General features: G+C 39.7%; 1 protein-coding gene across 5 annotated transcripts in view; it reads left to right on the top strand.

The window, feature by feature from the left end:
• Nucleotides 1-18,935, top strand: part of usp24 (ubiquitin specific peptidase 24) — a 32,611-nt gene extending 13,676 nt beyond the window's left edge. For 3 of the 5 annotated variants that reach the window (XM_087785199.1, XM_087785201.1, XM_087785202.1), the window contains 45 exons: nucleotides 26-79; nucleotides 356-471; nucleotides 556-622; nucleotides 684-794; nucleotides 872-970; nucleotides 1,752-1,925; nucleotides 1,998-2,083; nucleotides 2,222-2,351; nucleotides 2,413-2,568; nucleotides 2,878-2,975; nucleotides 3,082-3,177; nucleotides 3,263-3,485; nucleotides 3,558-3,720; nucleotides 4,305-4,466; nucleotides 4,535-4,605; nucleotides 4,677-4,837; nucleotides 4,905-4,966; nucleotides 5,134-5,325; nucleotides 5,477-5,591; nucleotides 6,577-6,721; nucleotides 6,788-6,907; nucleotides 6,971-7,096; nucleotides 7,478-7,576; nucleotides 7,654-7,736; nucleotides 7,830-7,971; nucleotides 8,041-8,160; nucleotides 8,238-8,452; nucleotides 9,437-9,561; nucleotides 9,698-9,839; nucleotides 9,917-10,067; nucleotides 10,146-10,241; nucleotides 10,345-10,448; nucleotides 11,699-11,812; nucleotides 13,362-13,569; nucleotides 13,636-13,725; nucleotides 13,833-13,935; nucleotides 14,000-14,118; nucleotides 14,195-14,308; nucleotides 14,386-14,451; nucleotides 14,526-14,592; nucleotides 14,667-14,745; nucleotides 15,471-15,546; nucleotides 15,639-15,725; nucleotides 16,763-16,873; nucleotides 16,981-18,935. In XM_087785199.1, the coding sequence (XP_087641325.1) occupies nucleotides 26-79; nucleotides 356-471; nucleotides 556-622; nucleotides 684-794; nucleotides 872-970; nucleotides 1,752-1,925; nucleotides 1,998-2,083; nucleotides 2,222-2,351; nucleotides 2,413-2,568; nucleotides 2,878-2,975; nucleotides 3,082-3,177; nucleotides 3,263-3,485; nucleotides 3,558-3,720; nucleotides 4,305-4,466; nucleotides 4,535-4,605; nucleotides 4,677-4,837; nucleotides 4,905-4,966; nucleotides 5,134-5,325; nucleotides 5,477-5,591; nucleotides 6,577-6,721; nucleotides 6,788-6,907; nucleotides 6,971-7,096; nucleotides 7,478-7,576; nucleotides 7,654-7,736; nucleotides 7,830-7,971; nucleotides 8,041-8,160; nucleotides 8,238-8,452; nucleotides 9,437-9,561; nucleotides 9,698-9,839; nucleotides 9,917-10,067; nucleotides 10,146-10,241; nucleotides 10,345-10,448; nucleotides 11,699-11,812; nucleotides 13,362-13,569; nucleotides 13,636-13,725; nucleotides 13,833-13,935; nucleotides 14,000-14,118; nucleotides 14,195-14,308; nucleotides 14,386-14,451; nucleotides 14,526-14,592; nucleotides 14,667-14,745; nucleotides 15,471-15,546; nucleotides 15,639-15,725; nucleotides 16,763-16,873; nucleotides 16,981-17,043 (5,301 nt within the window). In that variant the 3' untranslated portion in view covers nucleotides 17,044-18,935. Of the gene's footprint in view, nucleotides 1-25; nucleotides 80-355; nucleotides 472-555; nucleotides 623-683; nucleotides 795-871; nucleotides 971-1,751; nucleotides 1,926-1,997; nucleotides 2,084-2,221; nucleotides 2,352-2,412; nucleotides 2,569-2,877; nucleotides 2,976-3,081; nucleotides 3,178-3,262; nucleotides 3,486-3,557; nucleotides 3,721-4,304; nucleotides 4,467-4,534; nucleotides 4,606-4,676; nucleotides 4,838-4,904; nucleotides 4,967-5,133; nucleotides 5,326-5,476; nucleotides 5,592-6,576; nucleotides 6,722-6,787; nucleotides 6,908-6,970; nucleotides 7,097-7,477; nucleotides 7,577-7,653; nucleotides 7,737-7,829; nucleotides 7,972-8,040; nucleotides 8,161-8,237; nucleotides 8,453-9,436; nucleotides 9,562-9,697; nucleotides 9,840-9,916; nucleotides 10,068-10,145; nucleotides 10,242-10,344; nucleotides 10,449-11,698; nucleotides 11,813-13,361; nucleotides 13,726-13,832; nucleotides 13,936-13,999; nucleotides 14,119-14,194; nucleotides 14,309-14,385; nucleotides 14,452-14,525; nucleotides 14,593-14,666; nucleotides 14,746-15,470; nucleotides 15,547-15,638; nucleotides 15,726-16,762; nucleotides 16,874-16,980 lie in introns of all 5 variants that reach the window. The other 2 variants (XM_087785200.1, XM_087785198.1) reach the window with 2 other exon arrangements.
• The last annotated feature ends 857 nt before the right edge of the window (nucleotides 18,936-19,792 follow it).

Here is a 19,792-nt window from a genome sequence, read left to right on the forward strand (position 1 = left end):
ATCATTTTTTATTTTGTGTTTGCAGGATTCTGTGTCTTTGCACAAGAAGTTTATTGCTGATTGTTACAAGAGACTAGAGGTGAGTCGTGCTTCCTCACAACAATACTTGTGGGAAAAGTTAACTTTCATAATAACTAGTAGGAATTCAACCAGTTTGCATTCGACGCTGATCCTTGATACTGTTGTTATGCTGAATCTGAGAGTCATTTTTCTGTGACTGCTTGTATATATTTAGTCAAGCTCTGGGAGTTTTCCATTTGTAGTAATTCCTTGTGTGTCAGTATGAAGTGTCATGCCTATTGAAAGTTGCATATCTTAAGTGAAATGCTTTTATTCAACTGTTTTTCCCCATCAGGCTGCAAGTTCAGCGCTGGGAGGCCCAACTTTGACGCATGCTGTTACTAGGGCAACCAAGATGCTGACAGCCACTGCCATGCCAACTGTGGCTACATCTGTACAATCACCTTCCAGGTACAAGCTGCTAATAATAGGCGTTTATCTGTGACAACAATACAACAATTCATCACATATTTTCCTCCCTACAATCTTCTTCAGATCCACCAAACTGGTAATCATAGAAAGATTGCTGTTACTGGCAGAACGTTACGTCATTACCATTGAGGTGAGATGCTGTTTACTTCAATTGAACATGTGAGATTTTAACATCTGTTTATTCTCTCTAGGATATGTACTCTGTTCCTCGCACAATTCTACCTCATGGGGCCTCCTTCAATGGACACCCAGTCACCCTTCACATAACTTACGAGTCCACCAAAGACACTTTCACTTTAGAGGTACAAATACTCTTCATCCCTTCATCTGGTTTTATGTCTTTCAAAGGAAATGACTCTCAAAGTTTTCTGTCCTCCAGACTCACAGTAATGAGACAGTAGGGAGTATCCGGTGGAAGATATCGGAGCACTTGAGCTGCCCGGTGGATAATGTCCAGATCTTTGCCAACGATAGCGTGGTGAGTGGTGATGACTTTGCAAATGACAGGAACCTTCTTTTTATTTTATTCACATCTTTATTTCTGTCTAGACCTGTCAATAACAGATCAAACCCAAAAATATAGAACAAATCTGACAAAAGAATTGAGCTTAATACGTTGTAGACCTTCTATCAACAACATTCTTCTTTTTAAAATATTTACTTGGATTTTGCATTTTTTTAGACGACAGAAATTAACCAAGTCAGAGAATCAAGAACAGACACACACCTGGGGACCAAGAGACAAGACAAATTTAAAATATGCAAATACAGATAAAACATCCATCTGCAATCACGTAATCAAGGTCAGAGTCAGTGGTTTAGAATTTAAAAAACAGAGAACAGACTCTAGATGAGATGAGGCACACACTTACTGAAAACACCTCAGTATTGTATTAGCTATAGCAGAGAGAGCACTCCATGTGCACTCATTTTGAAGGTGGGGGGTTGTCAGATTTCCAATAAGATCAGGCCGAGTGCCGAATGCTGTTGCTCCCTTTTAATCATCCAACAGTTCCATTTGACTTGCTACAATTTCAAACACAGCTGTATATTAATCACAGTAGTTTCAAAGCACTACATTTCCTTTCTGTGTTTAATCAGTGACAGGTTTATTTTGCGGTCAGAAAAACCAAGCTCAGCAAATACTCTCAGAAGTGTGACTCGTACTTCCTTGCTGAGAGCTTTTGTTAGGATAAAGAAAAAGCAAACTTTAGCAACCCTCGGTGCTGACTTTTTTTATTTTCCATTTTTTATGTTAGTTGACCATGAACCGGGACCAGAAGCTGCTGTCCCAGCTCGGCTTCAGTGACGAACAGAGTCTGACTGTGAAGAGTTCAGGCACTGGTACTCCCTCGGGCAGCTCTGAGTCCTCGGCTTCAGCCTCTAGTAGCTCCAGCTCTGCTGTCTTCAACTCTGCATATGCCTTGGAGCAGGTAATGACCGGTGATAAAGGACAATCTTTCAAATAAATTCCATATTCATGAATGTCCTGAATGTGTTTGTAGGAAAAATCCCTCCCAGGTGTTGTGATGGCGTTGGTGTGTAATGTGTTTGAGATGCTCTACCAGCTGGCAAACTTAGATGAAACCAGGTAATCAAGTTTCAATCAAGTTTTTTTTTTTACTGTAAATCTTAATGTTTACAATTCATGAATTCTTTCATGTGTAAATGTTCCATTATTGTGTGACTACATGGCAATCTGACTCTGACTAAGAGACATCAATTGTAGGGGGTTTTTGTCTTGTCCTAGGATCACTCTCCGGGTAAGAAAGCTTTTGCTGCTTATACCGACTGATCCAGAAGTTCAGGATGCACTTGACAACTTTGTTCCCAAAGAATCCAGTGTCTGGAGCCATCAGGTACACTAGAGACCTTTTTTTAAAATGGACATTCATAATAATAATAATTTCAATTTTGTAGAAAACGCTGTTTACCTTGGGCCAAGGGACCGGCTCTCGGTCACCATCTATGACCTCTAAACAGCAGCATCAGCCCAGTGCTGCGTCCATCTTGGAGTCTCTATTCAGATCTTCAGCTCCGGGCATGTCTACCTTCAGAGTGCTTTACAACCTCGAGGTGCTTGCTTTTTCCTTTTTTTTACACATTATTTTTTAATGTTTAAGGATAACAACGACAGGGAAAAAAAAATTATGACACAGATGCAAATGTACCCATACATAAGCATAGTAATGAAAACATGTATTTACCACAATTAATTAAATTTGTTAAATCACAATTGAAGATAGTGAATTTTAAATATATATTTTTCAGGTGATTGTTGTTAGTAAAAAATAAGAATAATGATGTTTTCGAATCGGTCTAGCTTCTGTTTAAAAATGTTTCTTTGTTCTCATAGTCCCTATGATTTTCTCTTCCTTCACTCAGGTGTTAAGCTCAAAGCTAATGCCCACCTCTGATGATGAAATGGCCAAAACCAGCAGCAAGTCTTTCTGTGAGAATTTTCTTAAAGCAGGAGGTCTCAGGTAACAATTCCTTCTCCTTTTCAAGAATATTGGAAAACTGTATTTTCAAATTAAGCTTTAGGAAAATGATTAAGTGACACCCGAGTATCTGTTTCCTCCTCCACAGTCTGGTTGTGAATGTGATGCAGAGAGACTCTATCCCGTCCGAGGTGGACTATGAAACCAGACAAGGAGTTTACTCCATCTGTCTCCAGTTAGCGAGGTGAACTTCTTTAATACATGGTTACTTGCAAATACCAAAGATTTGCTTCAATTTAATTTTGACACTTCATTTTATTTTCTTGCAGATTCCTCCTCGTAGGTCAGAGTATGCCTGCGCTGCTTGATGATGATTTCATCAGGGATGGCGAGGCACTGTCGTCTCGTCCATTTCGTAACGCGGGACGAGCCGGACGCCAGTTGTCTCTTTGTGGCACACCAGAGAAGTCCTCCTACAGACAAATGTCTCTGTCTGAGCGCTCGTCTATACGGGTGGAGGAGATCGTTCCTGCTGCTCGTGTTGCCATTCAGGTGATACAAATGGTTCATGAATGAATGGAAAAACACAGATACGATCGTTAAATTGTCTCATTTCGATCTCAGACGATGGAGGTTGGTGACTTCACGTCCACTGTGGCCTGTTTTATGCGTCTGACATGGGCAGCTGCGGCTGGACGGCTAGATCTTGTAGGAAGTCCACAGCCAATCAGAGAGACGCATAGCGCGCTTCTGCCACAAGGTGTCCGCACACGAGTCAGCAGCACAGGTGAGATGATGACAACTTTTACACCCAAACCAACTCTTTCCAAAAGAAAATCAATTCTATCCAGATATTATAAAAAGTTTCCCTTCAAGCATTTTGCAAACAATTGTTAAGAATTATTTTTAAGACGCATTGTGGTCTATTTTCAGTATATTGGTTCATACTGAGCCTTAAGTGATACAAAAAATCTAACTTTGTTAAACTTAGTTACAATAACTTTCAAAATAACAATGCTCCAACAATCCATCAAGCATTGCAACATCATATCATGGCAAGGTCATACTCACAGATTTTTGAGGCTTCTCATGATATAAATAATATATCAAAGAAAATGTATGTCTTCTTCTTTGGTCACTTTCGCTTTATGGTAGCTAATGTCAATGTCCAATCAGGAAGTTGTATTCTGTCATGTGACATTTAAGGAATTTGGATAATGTTTTATGGCAAATTTAAAAGTATTTAAATTATATTTTGCAGGTACTTTATGTTGTAAAAATATTAAAGTGTAGTCAATTGATTGTTGGGTGATGATGTTTAAAACTTTCCAAAATAAACAACAACGATAACAAATGTTTGTTTGTTTGCAGGAAGCAATTGCAGCTCGAGCAGTGAGGGAGAAACGGCTCCAACAGCATTGCATGCTGGTATTTGTGTCAGACAACAATGTGTCTCCATCAAAGATACCATCATTGCCCGGGAAGCTCTGTCACTCTTGGTGACGTGTCTGCAACTGCGCTGCCAACAACTATGTGAGTTTGCTTCAATTTGTTGAATTTTTTACCTGTTAACTGATATTGTTTTGTTTTTTTGTTCTCAGCCTCCTTTTATAATCTTCCCTCCGTCAATGATTTCATCATCGATGTGTTGCTGGGATCCACCAGTGGAGAGGTGTTACACCTTCACACTAAATGTGATAACCAGAGGCACTAATTAATATTTTTTCTATCACGTGATTTCAGATTCGACGTGTAGCTTGTGATCAGTTCTACACGCTGAGCCAGTCGGACACTTCTGCCTTCCCTGATGTTCAGAAACCCAACTTGTTTCTTCTCGCAGTCGTACTCACTGCTCAGCTGCCGTTATGGAGCCCCACATCAATCATGAGGGGGATCAACCAAAGGTAGGTCACAATTAAACTTGATTCAATGACATAATTTGATTATGTTGTTTGTTTGTTTTCTTCACAGACTTCTTTCTCAGTGCACCGAGTATTTTGACCTTCGGTGTCAACTTCTGGACGATCTTACTAGTAAGCTGTGTTTTCCTTTTTGACCAAGTTGAAATTATTTTTAACAAGCTAAAAATAGAATGAAAGATTTTCTAAATAATTGTATAATGTCTAAGAAAAGATATTTGTCTTCTAAATGTTTTTATTGATCTTTAATTGCTTTCTTCACATTCTCGTTGTATTTTCAGCATCAGAGATGGAGGTGTCGAAAGTCAGCACTGCCACGATGCTGGAGGACGAGATTTCCTGGCTGGACAACTTTGAGCCCAGCTGGACCTCTGAGATGGAAACCAGCGAGGCAGACAACATCCTTCTTGCTGGACACCTGCGGCTCATAAAGACTCTGCTGTCGCTCTGTGGGAACGAGAAGGAACATCTCGGTGAATAACTCGTTTTTTATCATATAACAGGCTTCCCTGAGAGGCACGGTGTCTTGAATTAACCCTTAAGCTGTAGGAACCCTGTATAAATGAACTTTTCTTCTATTCAAGATGAGTCTCATATTTTTAAACGTAACGTCATGTTTTTCAGGTCCATCTCTGATCCAACAGTTGTTGGATGACTTCTTGTTTCGAGCTTCACGCATCATTATCAACAGCTCCAACCCCACTTCCTCTCCAGCTCCGAGCCATGACTTCCACCCAAAGTATGAGACTTGAAATTCCTTTTTCTTTTGAGTTTTGATGTTACCTCAACTTAAAAATATATATTTTTTATCAAAATAAGCCCATTCCTGAAAGTTTAAGGAGTTCATTAAACATGTAATGTACGATCGAGTTGACCCTTCTTAGCGACCAAATTATCAGTGATTCCATCAGATGACATTATTAGATTGTACTGTGTTTTTGTACATTATTGTGTTTTTGCTTTATTTGTATGTGATTTATTAAGTTAACTGTCGGCAACTTTGTTGAGGACTACAGATGGAAAGTAGCATTATGCTAAATCTGGTGCAGCCATCTTTTTAATATAACTGCACATTGTCCTGAACTGAAATCAATCAAGGAATTGTATATTACAAATACTAAAACGGTGCAAAATTAAGAAAAAAAACTTTATTGAATTACTATTGCACGACTTCCACAAAAAACTGCATATATGAGTTAATGGTACCACAAAGACTAAACCATTTAGCATTAAATAATGTTTGTTATTCTAATTATTAGGCAAAACCATTTTACGTCCTTAATAACAGTCGAATCTGGGAAATCCAGCTAATGAAATGGCATGAATCTGAAGTAATAATACATAACAAATTAATTATATTTAAACTATAAAAATCAGATATTGCTTTTGAACTGTGGTTTAACCAAATTATAAAAAAAAGTAAAATGATGAAACCGGCATGGACAGGAAACGAAAATTATTATGACCAACTCAAGGCAGCTGTTCCTTTGACTAAAGTTACAAATATTGTTCAGAACCAAAACAAATTTTCTGGAATGCAGCAGTTTCTTGGGAGACAGTGGTTAAAACCATGTTTTAGTTTGGGTCTCATTTTCTTGTGGGCCAATGCAATTCTTCAAATAAGAACTTGGTTTTATTATACTCTTTTTATGTAGACATGCTTAAGCTTTATTTAAAGTTGAAGAATGTGTCCTTTTTTATGAGCCTCTTCTGTGTCTCTTCAGGTGCAGCAGTGCAAGCAGCAGGCTGGCAGCTTATGAGGTGCTTGTGATGTTGGCAGACAGCTCCCTCTCCAACCTGCGTCTCATCACTAAAGAGTTACTCTCTATGCACCATCAGTCGGATCCTTCACTATGCAAGGAGTTTGATGTACGATGCTGATGTTCATCTTAATTGTAATTGATGGTTCTCACTGATCATCTCTTCTCTCGTCAGTACCTTCCACCCGTAGAAAGCCGCTCAGTCTCAGGTTTCGTAGGATTGAAGAACGGCGGAGCCACTTGTTACATGAACGCTGTTTTCCAGCAGCTTTACATGCAGCCTGGCCTAGCGGAGGTTTGTCGCACTAGATCACATAGTGATCCATCACAAGTCTCACGCCTCTTTCAATCCTTCAAGGCTTTCCTGTCTATTGAGGACGACACAGACCAACCCGAGGAGAGCGTCTTCTACCAGGTCCAGTCTTTGTTCGGACACCTGATGGAAAGCAAACTACAATACTATGTACCTGAGAACTTCTGGAAGGTATTTGATTGCAGATATTTATGAAGAGCTTTAAATGGAAGTGATTGGTTGATGAGGCTTCGTGAATAAGCTGATGATGTATCATGATACTGTGCCTTTATTTTGAAAGACCACTAGATGGCACTCTTAGTTAGCAATGATGGCAGGTTGGAATTAGTAGATTAGAGTCATAGATTATAAAGCAGAGCAAAATCTAGCCTCATCAGCTGTAGTAATAAAAGTAGTGATAGTAATACATCTTTTGAGACATTTTAATTTGAGCTTAAAATGTAGGGTGATGCATCTATTTATAACCCACGATTCAGTGGATGAAAATAATCATCTGCTGATAATATACATACACAAAACACTTGATTTCTCAAAATGTATTTTACATTACAGATATTCAAGATGTGGAATAAAGAGCTTTATGTCAGAGAACAACAAGATGCTTACGAATTCTTCACCAGCTTGGTGGATCAGCTTGATGAGAATCTTAAGGTAAAAATAGAATCCCTACAAACCGATGAGAGGTTTACATAAAGAATAACCACTTTGAAAACGTTCTTCATCCCCAGAAAATGGGTCGAGAGCAAATCTTTAAGAACACTTTTCAGGGTATTTTTTCAGACCAGAAAATCTGCAAAGACTGTCCTCACAGGTGAGTGGTCTCAGATTTCAAAGCACTATCTCATGCTTTTGTTTTTTGTTTCTTTTTCAAATCTGGGGATCATGTTTGATGTTTATCACCCAGGTACGAACGTGAAGAAACCTTCATGGCTCTGAATCTCGGAGTAACTTCCTGCCAGAGTTTAGAGATCTCACTAGACCAGTTTGTTCGAGGAGAAGTGTTGGAGGGCAGCAACGCGTACTACTGTGAGAAGTGCAAGGAGAAGGTTAGAGCCAAATGTCAACATCATGAAATCAACATGAGGCTGAGATACATTTGTTGTCCTTGTTCACAGAAAACCACTGTGAAGAGGACCTGTATTAAGTCTCTGCCAAGCGTTCTCTGTATCCACCTCATGCGCTTTGGCTTTGACTGGGAGAGCGGGCGATCCATCAAGTATGATGAACAGATTAAGGTATGAAAGACATTGGTACTTTTTCTAGTTAAAATAAAATGATGAATTGGAAATTAAACATCTATTACTTTCTTCAGTTTCCCTGGGTGTTGAATATGGAACCATACACCGTTTCTGGAATGGCCAGGCAAGACTGCAGTGGAGAGGGGGGAGAAGGGCGAGGTGATGGGACAACAGGAAGTTCTCCAAGGAAGAAAGTCACCATTTCTGAGAACTATGAACTGGTGGGAGTGGTCGTTCACAGTGGCCAAGCTCATGCGGGACACTACTACTCCTTTATTAAAGATAGACGGTGAGAGGATCTATTTTTCTTTATTATTATTTGTTCACAGTCTTTCAATACTAGGCATTCTTTTTAGAGTCTCAAGACCTGCCCCAAAAATTAATGCTATCAACGTCAGAACAACATGCTGCTTTATTAGAAAAATACTCTCACTGATGCTTGTATTTTAAATTCTGCAGAAAATTGCAGCTTTTACATGTGAAGCAATGTTGTGGTTTTATAACTCAATAGAATTTTGTTCATGATGAAATATTAAACAGCATTTTTATGTTTTTAAATGCAACCTAAACTATAAAGATGACAGTATTTATGGTAAGATAGGGGACAGATATTATATAGCATAGTGAAACTGATGTTAAAATAATGTTTTGGTTAAAGAAGACTAACTTGGAGATCATTAGGATAGTTTGAGACTCCAAGAATGAAAATACATCATTTTCAATAATACTTATATTTCCTGTTGGATAAATAAACATTCTGTTTGACCCATGACTAATAAGATTTTGGCCCCCTGTGTGATTGAGTGTAACACCCCTGACCAGACAATAACGTGCATGTAAAAGCGTATTGGATAATCAATACTGTTCAGTGTTTAGTTCCTACTCATGGATATGTATCTTGAAACCATCCATCAAGAGCTACAAAAACATATTGATTACTTAACTAGTGTACTCCCTTGGTTTTGTTATTTTGTTTTCATCATGAACGATGTAGCAACTGTTGCTTAAATGGAGACTGCACAAATGCACAGCTTGTGTACACAAACAACAATCACTGCCACAAACCATGTCATAACTCAAAGTCACGGTTTTTATAATTAATATGGATTTATTACAAATGATGTTCTGACAAATTGCATCAAGGGAGTTTATCTCTGTTGTTTTCTGACATTGATAAAATGCTTTTGTAGATGTTGTCATAATTAATTATTCTATTGTAAGTAATGAAGGAAACTTTGATCTCTAAAAGTGACTTTGACTATTCTTTGTTCAGCGGCAGCGCTCGAGGGCGATGGTACAAGTTCAACGACAACGTTGTGGAGGAGTTTGACATGAACGATGAAACCCTTGAGTATGAGTGCTTTGGAGGAGAGTACCGTCCGAAAGTATACGATCAATGTAAGCTGTTGATTAAATCATATGTATTTTAAATAATCACAACATTGCTGCCGCATGCATTAATATGAGATGAATGATTGTGCTTCTGGTATAAACTCTAATCTTTGTCAATCTTCTCCGGTTGGTGCCCGTGCAGCAAACCCCTACCCTGATGTGCGGAGAAGATACTGGAACGCCTACATGCTGTTCTACCAAAAGATCAGTGATCAAAACTCACCAGTGGTACCAAAGAAAAGCAGAGTCAGCATTATGAGGCAGGAGGCAGAAGACCTCACTTTGTGAGTGTCAATAATAGTTACTTACCCTTAACAAAATTTTCAACATTTCATTCAACTGTAATGTTTGAATCTCCCAGATCTGCACCATCTTCTCCTGATGTGTCTCCACAATCCTCCCCGCGCCCCTCCCGGGCCAACAACGACCGCCTCACCCTCCTCACTCGACTGGTCCGTAAAGGAGAGAAGAAGGGCCTGTTTGTGGAGAAGATGCCTGCCAGCATCTATCAGGTGAACTACCTCTCCACCAGATCGCAGCATTCTCTTCTTAAAGAAGCGATGAAAGCTCAACATCTGTTTCGTCTCAAGATGGTGCGAGACGAGAACCTCAAGTTCATGAGAAACAGAGACGTCTATAACAGCGACTACTTCAACTTCACGCTCTCGATGGCCTCTGTTAATGCTGTAAGTGTTTTGAAGATGAAAAAAGTCTGTTGCACAAGACGTTACATTTTTCAACAGCCCACATGATTTTGTCCTCTGAATGAATGCAACGTGTTCCTTACAGACCAAACTCAAGCATCCTGACTACCAGGCAATGGCTAAGGAGAGTCTCCAGCTGGCAGTTCACTTCCTCCTTCATACCTACCTGCACACCAAAAAGAAACTTCGGTATGAGCAAACGGGAATATCCCAAGTGTGTTTACAGCCTCTCCTGTTGTAATTACAGGTTAACATCTGACTTATCTGTCTTTCATCCCAGTGTTTAAACTACTAGTGGCAGTTTTTCAAATAATAATGTACAGGCCGTTGTTCTCTTCCTAATTTGGTCTTTTCATCACAAACATCCTCATTCCATATTTATCTTACCATGTCACATTTTCCCCCCATTTTTCACTTCCATTGTTCCCGCTGTGGTTTTGTTAAACCCACATTAAAAGCCTCCCTTAGTCATGGATATGTTTTTTATGTGTGGTAAGAAAATCATTATTGCTCTTTGTCGGTTACATCTGGCTGCAGCGTTTAGATTTCTCTTTTTCTGTGTACGCTTTCAACCTTTCGATTTCATGCAAAATGTCCTAATGGATGTGGTCGACGTGCCATTCTTACTGTTCCACGTGTTTGGTCTTAATGCACCAGGACATTAACTTAAATCAAGGAACATTTTAAATTTATGATCGGTGGACAGACGATACATTTTTTAGTATTTATTAAAGGAGGAAAAACACATGGTGTCGAGGGTTTTCTGCATTAGTGCTCCTCCCCCTACATAAGGATTGAGGGATGACACTCTAGAGTTTTGCTGTATTTTTTTTATTTATGTGGCCCACTGGATGGTTGACTCAAATCAATAGACTTTATTTACAAAATGTCTGCGACCAGACAATGGCGACACAGATGTCCATATTATATACACTACTATACAGTCAATGGTTGTTACTTTGAGTTCAAACAGAGAAGGAGGACTGTAACACACTTTTGAAGAAGTAGTGAAATGTTGATGAGGTATCATGAACAGTGTCGTCATTTCAAAGACCACTAGATGTTTCTCTCAGTTTTAAAATGATGCCAGGTTTGATTGAATTAGTAGATCAGAGCCAAAAGTTATAAAGCACTGGGCGTCGACAATCTAGTGATCTTTCAGAATAAAAATACTGTATCATAACATTTATCATTATTAACCATTATTATTATTACTACTATGAATATTTTATTAATTATTATTATAAAGTCTATCTAATCTAACTATCATGATACCTCGTAAGCTGTTTCATGCGGCCTCTGAAATCTCCAGGTGTTAGGCCATGTTGAACAAAGACTAAAAACAGGCTATTGATAACAAGCTAACAGCAGTAACATTTTTACCTGTCAAGTATTTTGTCGTTTCTCAGTAGCATGATGTTTTTATCGCCCTGCTGCAGGGTGGACACGGGGGAGTGGATGGCAGCAGTGGAGGCGCTGCTGACCAAAAGCAGTGAAGCTTGTCAGTGGATGGTGCAGTACCTCGTGGGGCAGGAGGGGAGAGAAATTACAAGGTCAGTCAACTCACAAACTCTGCTGCTATCTTCAAGACAGCAGGTTAGAACGTTAACATTTCCTACTGATTCACGGAGTTCCTAAAACATCCAGCTCCGGATTTTATCGCTGCTGCACATTTTGCAGCTGCCCAAGTGATATGTGATAGTGTTTTGGCTGCATTTCCCCTTTAGTCCAATCAATGCACTCGAAATCTCCCTGCTAAGTAATCAAGTTGTTTGCTGCGGCTTCATCTGCAGCACTGTGACGCTTGTCCAGAGAAGAAACATTTATTTCTTTACATGCTTCTTAAAGGAATGCAAACATGAGACCCCCTGGCTTAGATTCTCCAAGTGTGTTTGTCATTATAACCCCCCCCCCCCACCCTAAAAAAGAAAAGTTTTCTTACATAATCCAGGCGAAAGCATGGGGTGATCATTCCACCCTGAGACATGATTGGCTGTTCATACATCATCCGTTTTAGCGAGTACGTCCTGTGCCCTGACAAGACTGATCCCCAATTCCAGACAAAACTGCATTCACAGTTGTGTCTGGATGCAAAATCAATGAAAGTACAGGAGTTTTGTACATAAGACACATTTTGTTCTACTTTGTTACCGATAGCCTTGAGTTTGAAATCTGCTATGTAAGCATGTCTCTTAATAGGTACTGTGTTTCATGTGTATTAGGACCCAGAAAGGAACTTATTAAGTATCGCTCCCATAACTCCCATAGCTCCGTAGTCGGTCAATTCAACAAAGCTTTTTTGTGCGGGAGAGACTCGAAGAGTAATAATACAGATCTTCATCTAGTATTACTACAGAGCTTCACAGAGTAATACTACAGAGCTTTATCTAGTAATACTATATATCTTCATCTAGTAATACTACAGAATTCATCTAGTAATACTACAGTTTTCATTTAGTAATAATACAGAGCTTCATCTAGGTATGCTACAGAGCTTCACAGAGTAATACTACAGAGCTTCATCTAGTAATGCTACAGAGCTTCATCTAGTAATACTTCAGTGCTTCATCTAGTAATACTACAGTTTTCATTTAGTAATAATACAGAGCTTCATCTAGGTATGCTACAGAGCTTCACAGAGTAATACTACAGAGCTTCATCTAGTAATGCTACAGAGCTTCATCTAGTAATACTTCAGTGCTTCATCTAGTAATACTATCCTGTTTTATCTAGTAATAGTACCGAGCTTCACGGAGTAATGCTACAGAGCTTGACCTAGTAATACTACAAAGCATTAACAGAGTAATACTACAGAACTTCACGGAGTAATACTAAGAACCCTTGCTGAGTAAAACTACCAATTACTTTCAGAGTAATTCTACAGAGCTTTGCCGTGCTACTTCTTAGTTTACCAAAGTCGTACTAAAACTTTTCGACAGATCTTTGCATCACATAGAATCGGTTCAAGGTTCACTATACATTTTTATCGAAATTTCCTGAATTTAAGTATGTACCTTATAGTCCAAGGAATTCAGTCAACTTTCTTCTACACGCCACATGTTCATTTTAATGGGATAATGTGTTTAATTTTTTCTTTATCAGGGTTTGTCTGCTGGAGTGTAGTCTGAGAGAAGTGCGTGTGGTGGTGGCTTCCATTCTGGAAAAGACTCTAGAGAATGCTCTTCAATTCGGGGACCCTGGACTGGACAACCTTGTGGATGCTCTGCTCTCTCTACTGGACAAAGATGTGCCTGAGAATGTGAAGAACTGTGCCCAGTACTTCAGCCTGTTCAGTAACTTTGCTCAAAGGGTAATTCACAGCCATTTTCTTACCATGTTTGAAGCTGGAATTCCAACTTTTGGCGTGTACTTACAGGGCGGTGGTCCTTGCCAGCTGCTGTTGAAGCACTCGGCTTATCGCCGGATGCTCATTTTCTTGTTGGGGCCCAATCGACAAAACAACCAGGTAACGTTTTTTAATTGAAGATCTTCACTTGTTCAAATGCTAGATCTCATGTCACTGTCATGATCAAGAACGAATGAGTGCCTCATATGTGGGCCTTTTTTTTGCAGAACCGACGCTGGAGTCCAGCTCAGGCTCGAGAGTTTCTTCACCTCCACAGCACTCTGGCGCTGATCACCCTGCATTCAGACCTCGGCCCACAACTAACTCATGGTGAGACTCATTAACTTAGTTGTTAAAACGTTTGAGTCTTTTAAATATATTTTTTTAAACTAAGCTGTTGGAGGGTTTAAACCACTGGAGCGGAGCATCTCGTCATCAGCTCAACTTCTTCCTCTTCACCCGGACATCCTGGCCTCGCTCTTTACTCCAGAGGGGCAGCCATATCTATTAGAGGTGACTTTGACGTCTGAAGGATTTATAAGCGTTCGTATTCTTGATAAACATTCATGAACGTTCTGTCGTCTTCCAGGTGATGTTTGCGATGCGTGAACTTTCAGGTCCGTTGTCTCCCCTAATAGAGATGATGACTTACTGCTCGTACTGTAATGAGCCTTTCTCTCAGGGGGTCCTGCAGCTACTCAAGGTACTAAAAGCATAACAAGCTCGCCGGCATGTCGTGATCGCTTCGGTTTGACACTGTAAGTCTCCTGTCTCTCGCAGACACAGCTGGAGTCTGCTCCGCCTCATGAGCTCAAGAACGTTTTTCAGACGCTGCAGGAGCTCCTGGTGAGTCGCCGAGGCGCGACGTCTCTCAGCTCATCAGTCAATTCTCGCTGGTAAATGTACGCTTTGATGTGCAGGTTGTGGAAGACCCGCTGCAAACCCAGAGACTCAAGTACGCTTTTGAGTCGGAGAAGGGTCTTTTAGGTATGTCCACTGAACAAGAGTCATATTTCAATGTGTAGACAGTTTCTTCAAATCTAACGCATGTTTTCTTGAAGCCTTGATGCATCAGAGCAACAACGTGGACAGCAGGCGCTGCTACCAGTGTGTCAAGTTCCTGGTCACGTTAGCCCAGAAGTGAGTACCAAACCTTCCTGTCTTCACCTCACATGTCAAATTAAATCTTTTACTGTTTGACTATCTACAGCACATGTCTAAAACTTGAGGCCCGGGCCAAAATTCAAAATTTGATACGATATGTTCAGCTCATAATAAGGTTCAATACGATATACTTGATGCACTTGTATAATTCTCTGAACTATTTTTGAATTTCTTTAACATCTTGAGATTGTTCCACTCTTACTTGGTTGAATTAACTAAAAGTCAAAAGCTGTACACATATCAACTTTAAAAGAAGCTGGAGTTGACTTTATCCTCTTGTCCTCAGTCAAGGATGGGATACCGTGGTGTTCCTGTAACATGCTTTAGCTGCGAAAGACATAATGACTTCTGCCATCTAATGACCAGAAGCTTAACTGCAACACAAACATTAACAACAGCAGTGAATCTTTGCATGTGAATTGGAAATTGGAAAAATCTAATTATTTTATTTTGAACACTTACTATGGAAACATAAACCCTAAAAAGGACTAGGATACAATAAATGCCATTTATAAGCCAGACAAATGGATGCAGTAAAAGAACAGATTATTCTCACACTTCTTTTACTCACTAACTCAGAATTTGAAGTAAACCATCAAAACAAAAACGCCAGATCCAAACATGTGCATAGAAGGTCAATGCTAAAGAAAACAGGGTTAAGTGATGCTTAATGTCCACTAAGCAAAAGCTTTTCTTGCCAGGTGTCCTCCAGCCAAGGACTACTTCAAGGACCTCTCTGGACACTGGAGTTGGGCAGTTCAGTGGCTTCAGAAGAAAGTAAGTTTTTACTTTTTTATTGTCTCATCTATTAGAAACTTTTACCGCTGTCAATCATCTGATGCTAACCTTGTCATTCTTCTCTTGCTTAGATGACGGAACACTATTGGACACCACAGAGCAACGTGTCCAATGAGACGTCCACTAACAAAACCTTCCAGAGAACCATCTCTGCACAGGTGAAACCAACTCATTTTATTCACATTCGGTTTAAACTTGGCACTTTTTGTTTGTCATTATTTCTTTTCATGTTAGTTTAATTCCAAATAACTGAAGCGTTTTTGTTGATAACATTGTTTCTTATGGTTATGTGAAATTTCTTTGACCTATTTCTAGCTTCAACATAATGATTGATTATTTTTTAGATTATTTTTTAACTTACTTTTCAGCTGAAAATTATTTTTTGTTTGGTACAGATGTGTAATAGGACCATTCAGATATTTTTTAGTGTAATAAATAGAATTTGAATCTATTAATAATAAATATATATGATTTTAATCCAATAATAAATGTAATACATTCACTTTAATCTAGTATTGAATGTTATTTATTAGACTTTGATATTGTAATCAATGTAAATGAAACTTGCTTCTTGTAAAGGAATATATAAAACTTAAATGTATAAAGACCAGATCTCCAGAGGGATTATTGAAGTCAATCTTATTTTTATAATACATCTAATATATACAACTTTGATCTAATAATTATTGTAAAAAATATGACTGTAATGAATGCAGTATATACATTATTTTTCTTTAATTAAATGTTATCTTGTAATGCAATATAATGCATCTTTAATCTTGTAAAAAATATATAAAATGTAAGACCTAATATTATGTAATAAATGTCTTGCAATAGAATATATATGACTTAAATCTAGTAATTAATGAAATATATACAACTTTACTATTGTAATAGAAGCAGTATTAGCAACCTTAATTGAGAAATATATATGGCTATAATCTCAAACTAAACAATATATACATCTTCTTGTATTTATCTCTATATATCAAACTTTAATCTCAAATTAAATGTAATGTTAAGTACTTTATCATAAATATATAAATGTCATAAAAACGAATTTAATCTTGTAATAAAAAATGTAAACAATTCTTTGAGTGGCACTAATACTTCAGCCGTGTTTTCTGTTTGCAAAAATCCAAATCTCTCAACTTGGAGCTGAAATCTCATGAAAAATTTTGCTTGGATGTCACAGGACACTCTGGCGTACGCCACTGCCTTGCTCAATGAAAAGGAGCAGTCTGGCAGCAGCAATGGTTCTGAAGGTAGCCCGGCCAATGAAAACGCAGACCGAAGCCTTCGACAGGTAGATGTAACTTTACAGTCGCGTTAATAACTCAACTGTGGAGTTTTTAAAGTTCCTTCTGCTGAAATCAACGTTACATTCTTACTGACTCTGTGTCTTCCTGGCAGGGGTCCGAATCTCCCATGATGCTCGGGGATTCCAAGAGCGATCTGGAGGACGTGGACCCCTAAACTTCTCCCGCGGGCCCAGGATCCAAAAAGAGGAGCCAGCAGAACTCAGAGAGCCAGTGGGAGGGGGGGGAGGGAGGGCTGAACTCCACCTCTGATTGGTCGGGACAATTAAGACTTCACAACAAAGCCAATCAGGACACTCTCTTTCTCTAGGTCGCCACGACAACGAAGGAGCTATGAATAAATCATTAACGACTTCCTTTCCCGAGCAGCCGAGGCGGCGATTGAGACTCATTATCATTAAGGGGCAGCGGAGGTGATGACGGAGAACCTTCCACACTCACGGATGACTTCGGTTTATCCTCACTTCTTTTTTTTATCCATTCATCAGAATGCGGCGCGGTGGAGGACGGCTCGGGTTGTGTTTTAACAATGTTCTGCTCATATTTGCCAATGTATCGACATTGATATTGTAAAGATTCTTTTTCATTATTGTATGATAATATTTTAAAGCCTCCCGCGCTCAGCCATGAAGTAGTACCGGGTCACAGCGAGCGCGTGACTGTGCAGATATGTGTGTACTTGTACAGGCTCACCTACACTAATACACACACAGGCACGTGGGAGGGATCAGGAGGGAGGTTTAGGGGGGTGGGGGGTCATGTATGCACTTTATAGTCCGGCTCAGTCTATCAAGAAGTACAGCAGCTCCGCTCAGTTCCTCCTGTGCTTGTGCCCTTTTCTTTGGTTTTTGAACACTTGACAGTGCCACTTATGCAGACGCACAAACGCCCCCCTCCGATTTCACCTTTGACCCCTGGTGTCGCCGCGATGGCAAAAGGGGGGGCGAGTCAAAATGTGCCATGGTCAGCACATCCAGCATGTGTCTTTTTACTTTGCTGTTTTAGTGTCTTTGAGTGGGAAACGTTTTCGAGAGACTTAAGCCTTATGCAAGATAGCCTCAGATCTGTCGGGGGGTGAGAGGGGGGGGTCCACCCAGGGGCCCCTCTGCTAGAAGCATACTTCATTTCAAGGTGCCAAGGACACACCGTTATGCTGCATCCATTGACAAACAGGGCTCCTCGACCCACTGTTACCTCTTCTTTATCAGGTTAGATTTATTTTCTTTTTTGTTCTCATCTGCCATAGAAGACCCCCAAATGTAGCCCAAAGGAAGTCACTGTCACTAGAGCAACTACCGGGAGACTTGAAGTGCCTTTACCCTCCCGCGCTCCACAACAGCTCCGGCGTCCCCGGTCGGAGCGCCACAGGGCTCTTCCTCCGTGTGTGTGTGTGTGTGTGTGTGTGTGTGACCGAGGACTGTCGGAATGTAAACGTCGGTGATCGGTTGATCAACTTTTGCTTACTAGATCCTGATCATCTTCATCAGGCTCATGTTTACAGTGCGAGGACCTACAAGTCCCCCCTGATCATCCTTCATCATCATCATCATCATCATCATCCTCCTCCACACGATCACACGCGTGTGCTTTCTGTCTGTGAATGTCACTCTTATGGCACATTTGCATGCGGTTCATGAAGTGGTGCTGAAAGTTTGTCTTTTTTTTTTCTTTTCTGTGTGACGGAGGAAAAAGGAAATCAGCCCCCCGTGTTGTTTTGCCGTGCAAGTGATCATTAGCACTTATCGTGGCACACGAGCGGCGCCGGCGAGCTGTGATGGAGCGGCGTGAAGTCGACCCAGTGATTGGGCCACGAGAGAGAGAGAGTAAACCCGAGTTCTCTGCTCGCCCTCATCGCCACAAGCACTTGAGGAGGGGAAAAAAACTTCTGAGCAATCTTTAGTTTTAATGATGGGGAGGCACCTGTACGGGTTTTTACTGTCATTCACAATCAGTGCAGGAGTCTGTATCGCATGTCGACTCGTTTTTAATTTGTACATCAGGACGTTTGATTATGGGGAATTTGATATTGAAATAAACTGGAATGCACAACCTTTTGTAAACATTGATTTTTCATATTTGTTTATGGATTGACGCGCCCCCACATCTGTGTATATATATCTGTTGGATCCATGCCTCGTCCTCCTGTAAACGCACCTGGACCACCTCCAGTTCTCTTGAGATGTAAGTCCTCCATCCTGAGCGAACTTGATTTTCTCACGGCTGTCATTTGAATCAAAACTGTCGACTTGTAAACAAAAAAGCTGCAAAAAACCCAGCTGAGTGCTCAGGACAGTCAAAGTGTGTTTTTATTCAAGTATAAATCCAAATAAAATGTTCACCTTTAACTCAATGGATTAGCTTGCTTTGTGTGCTGGGAGATAACTTGTTGCTGCACTGATGTTTATGAGCAGAAACGTCGATTGTCATCAAAAATCTTCATCTTCAATCAGTTTGTACGTTAAAATCATCTGTTTTTACCGTTATTGTTTTACTAATATTTAAAATGTTCTTTAAAGATGTGGCTAATGGCTCAACAGCTGCGCTAGCATTAGCTGCTTAGTCATGTTAGCTTTTCTTTTCTTTTTTTTGCTCTTAAACTACTGGAAGCACGACAGAATTATTATTACAACATAACATTCTGGCTTTAGTTTTAGGAGTTTTAACGTTTCAACTTAAATTATTAAAACTTTTTTTGTCAACGTTTAGCATTTTTAGCATGCTAATTAAGAATTAGCAATTATTAACAACTAAAAATGATACACTTCCAAAAAATACATTTAATTATATTTATTTTACTTCAAAAGGTTGTGAGTCGGTGCTAACACTGATGCCTGTAATCTTCAATGGTAAGTGTTCGATTTTATTTTGTTCCGTTAAATGTTTTCCTTCCATTTAAATCTGGGCAA

The sequence above is a fragment of the Callionymus lyra genome, chromosome 2, assembly GCF_982586985.1.
Source record: "Callionymus lyra chromosome 2, fCalLyr1.hap1.1, whole genome shotgun sequence".
Taxonomy (NCBI): domain Eukaryota; kingdom Metazoa; phylum Chordata; class Actinopteri; order Syngnathiformes; family Callionymidae; genus Callionymus; species Callionymus lyra.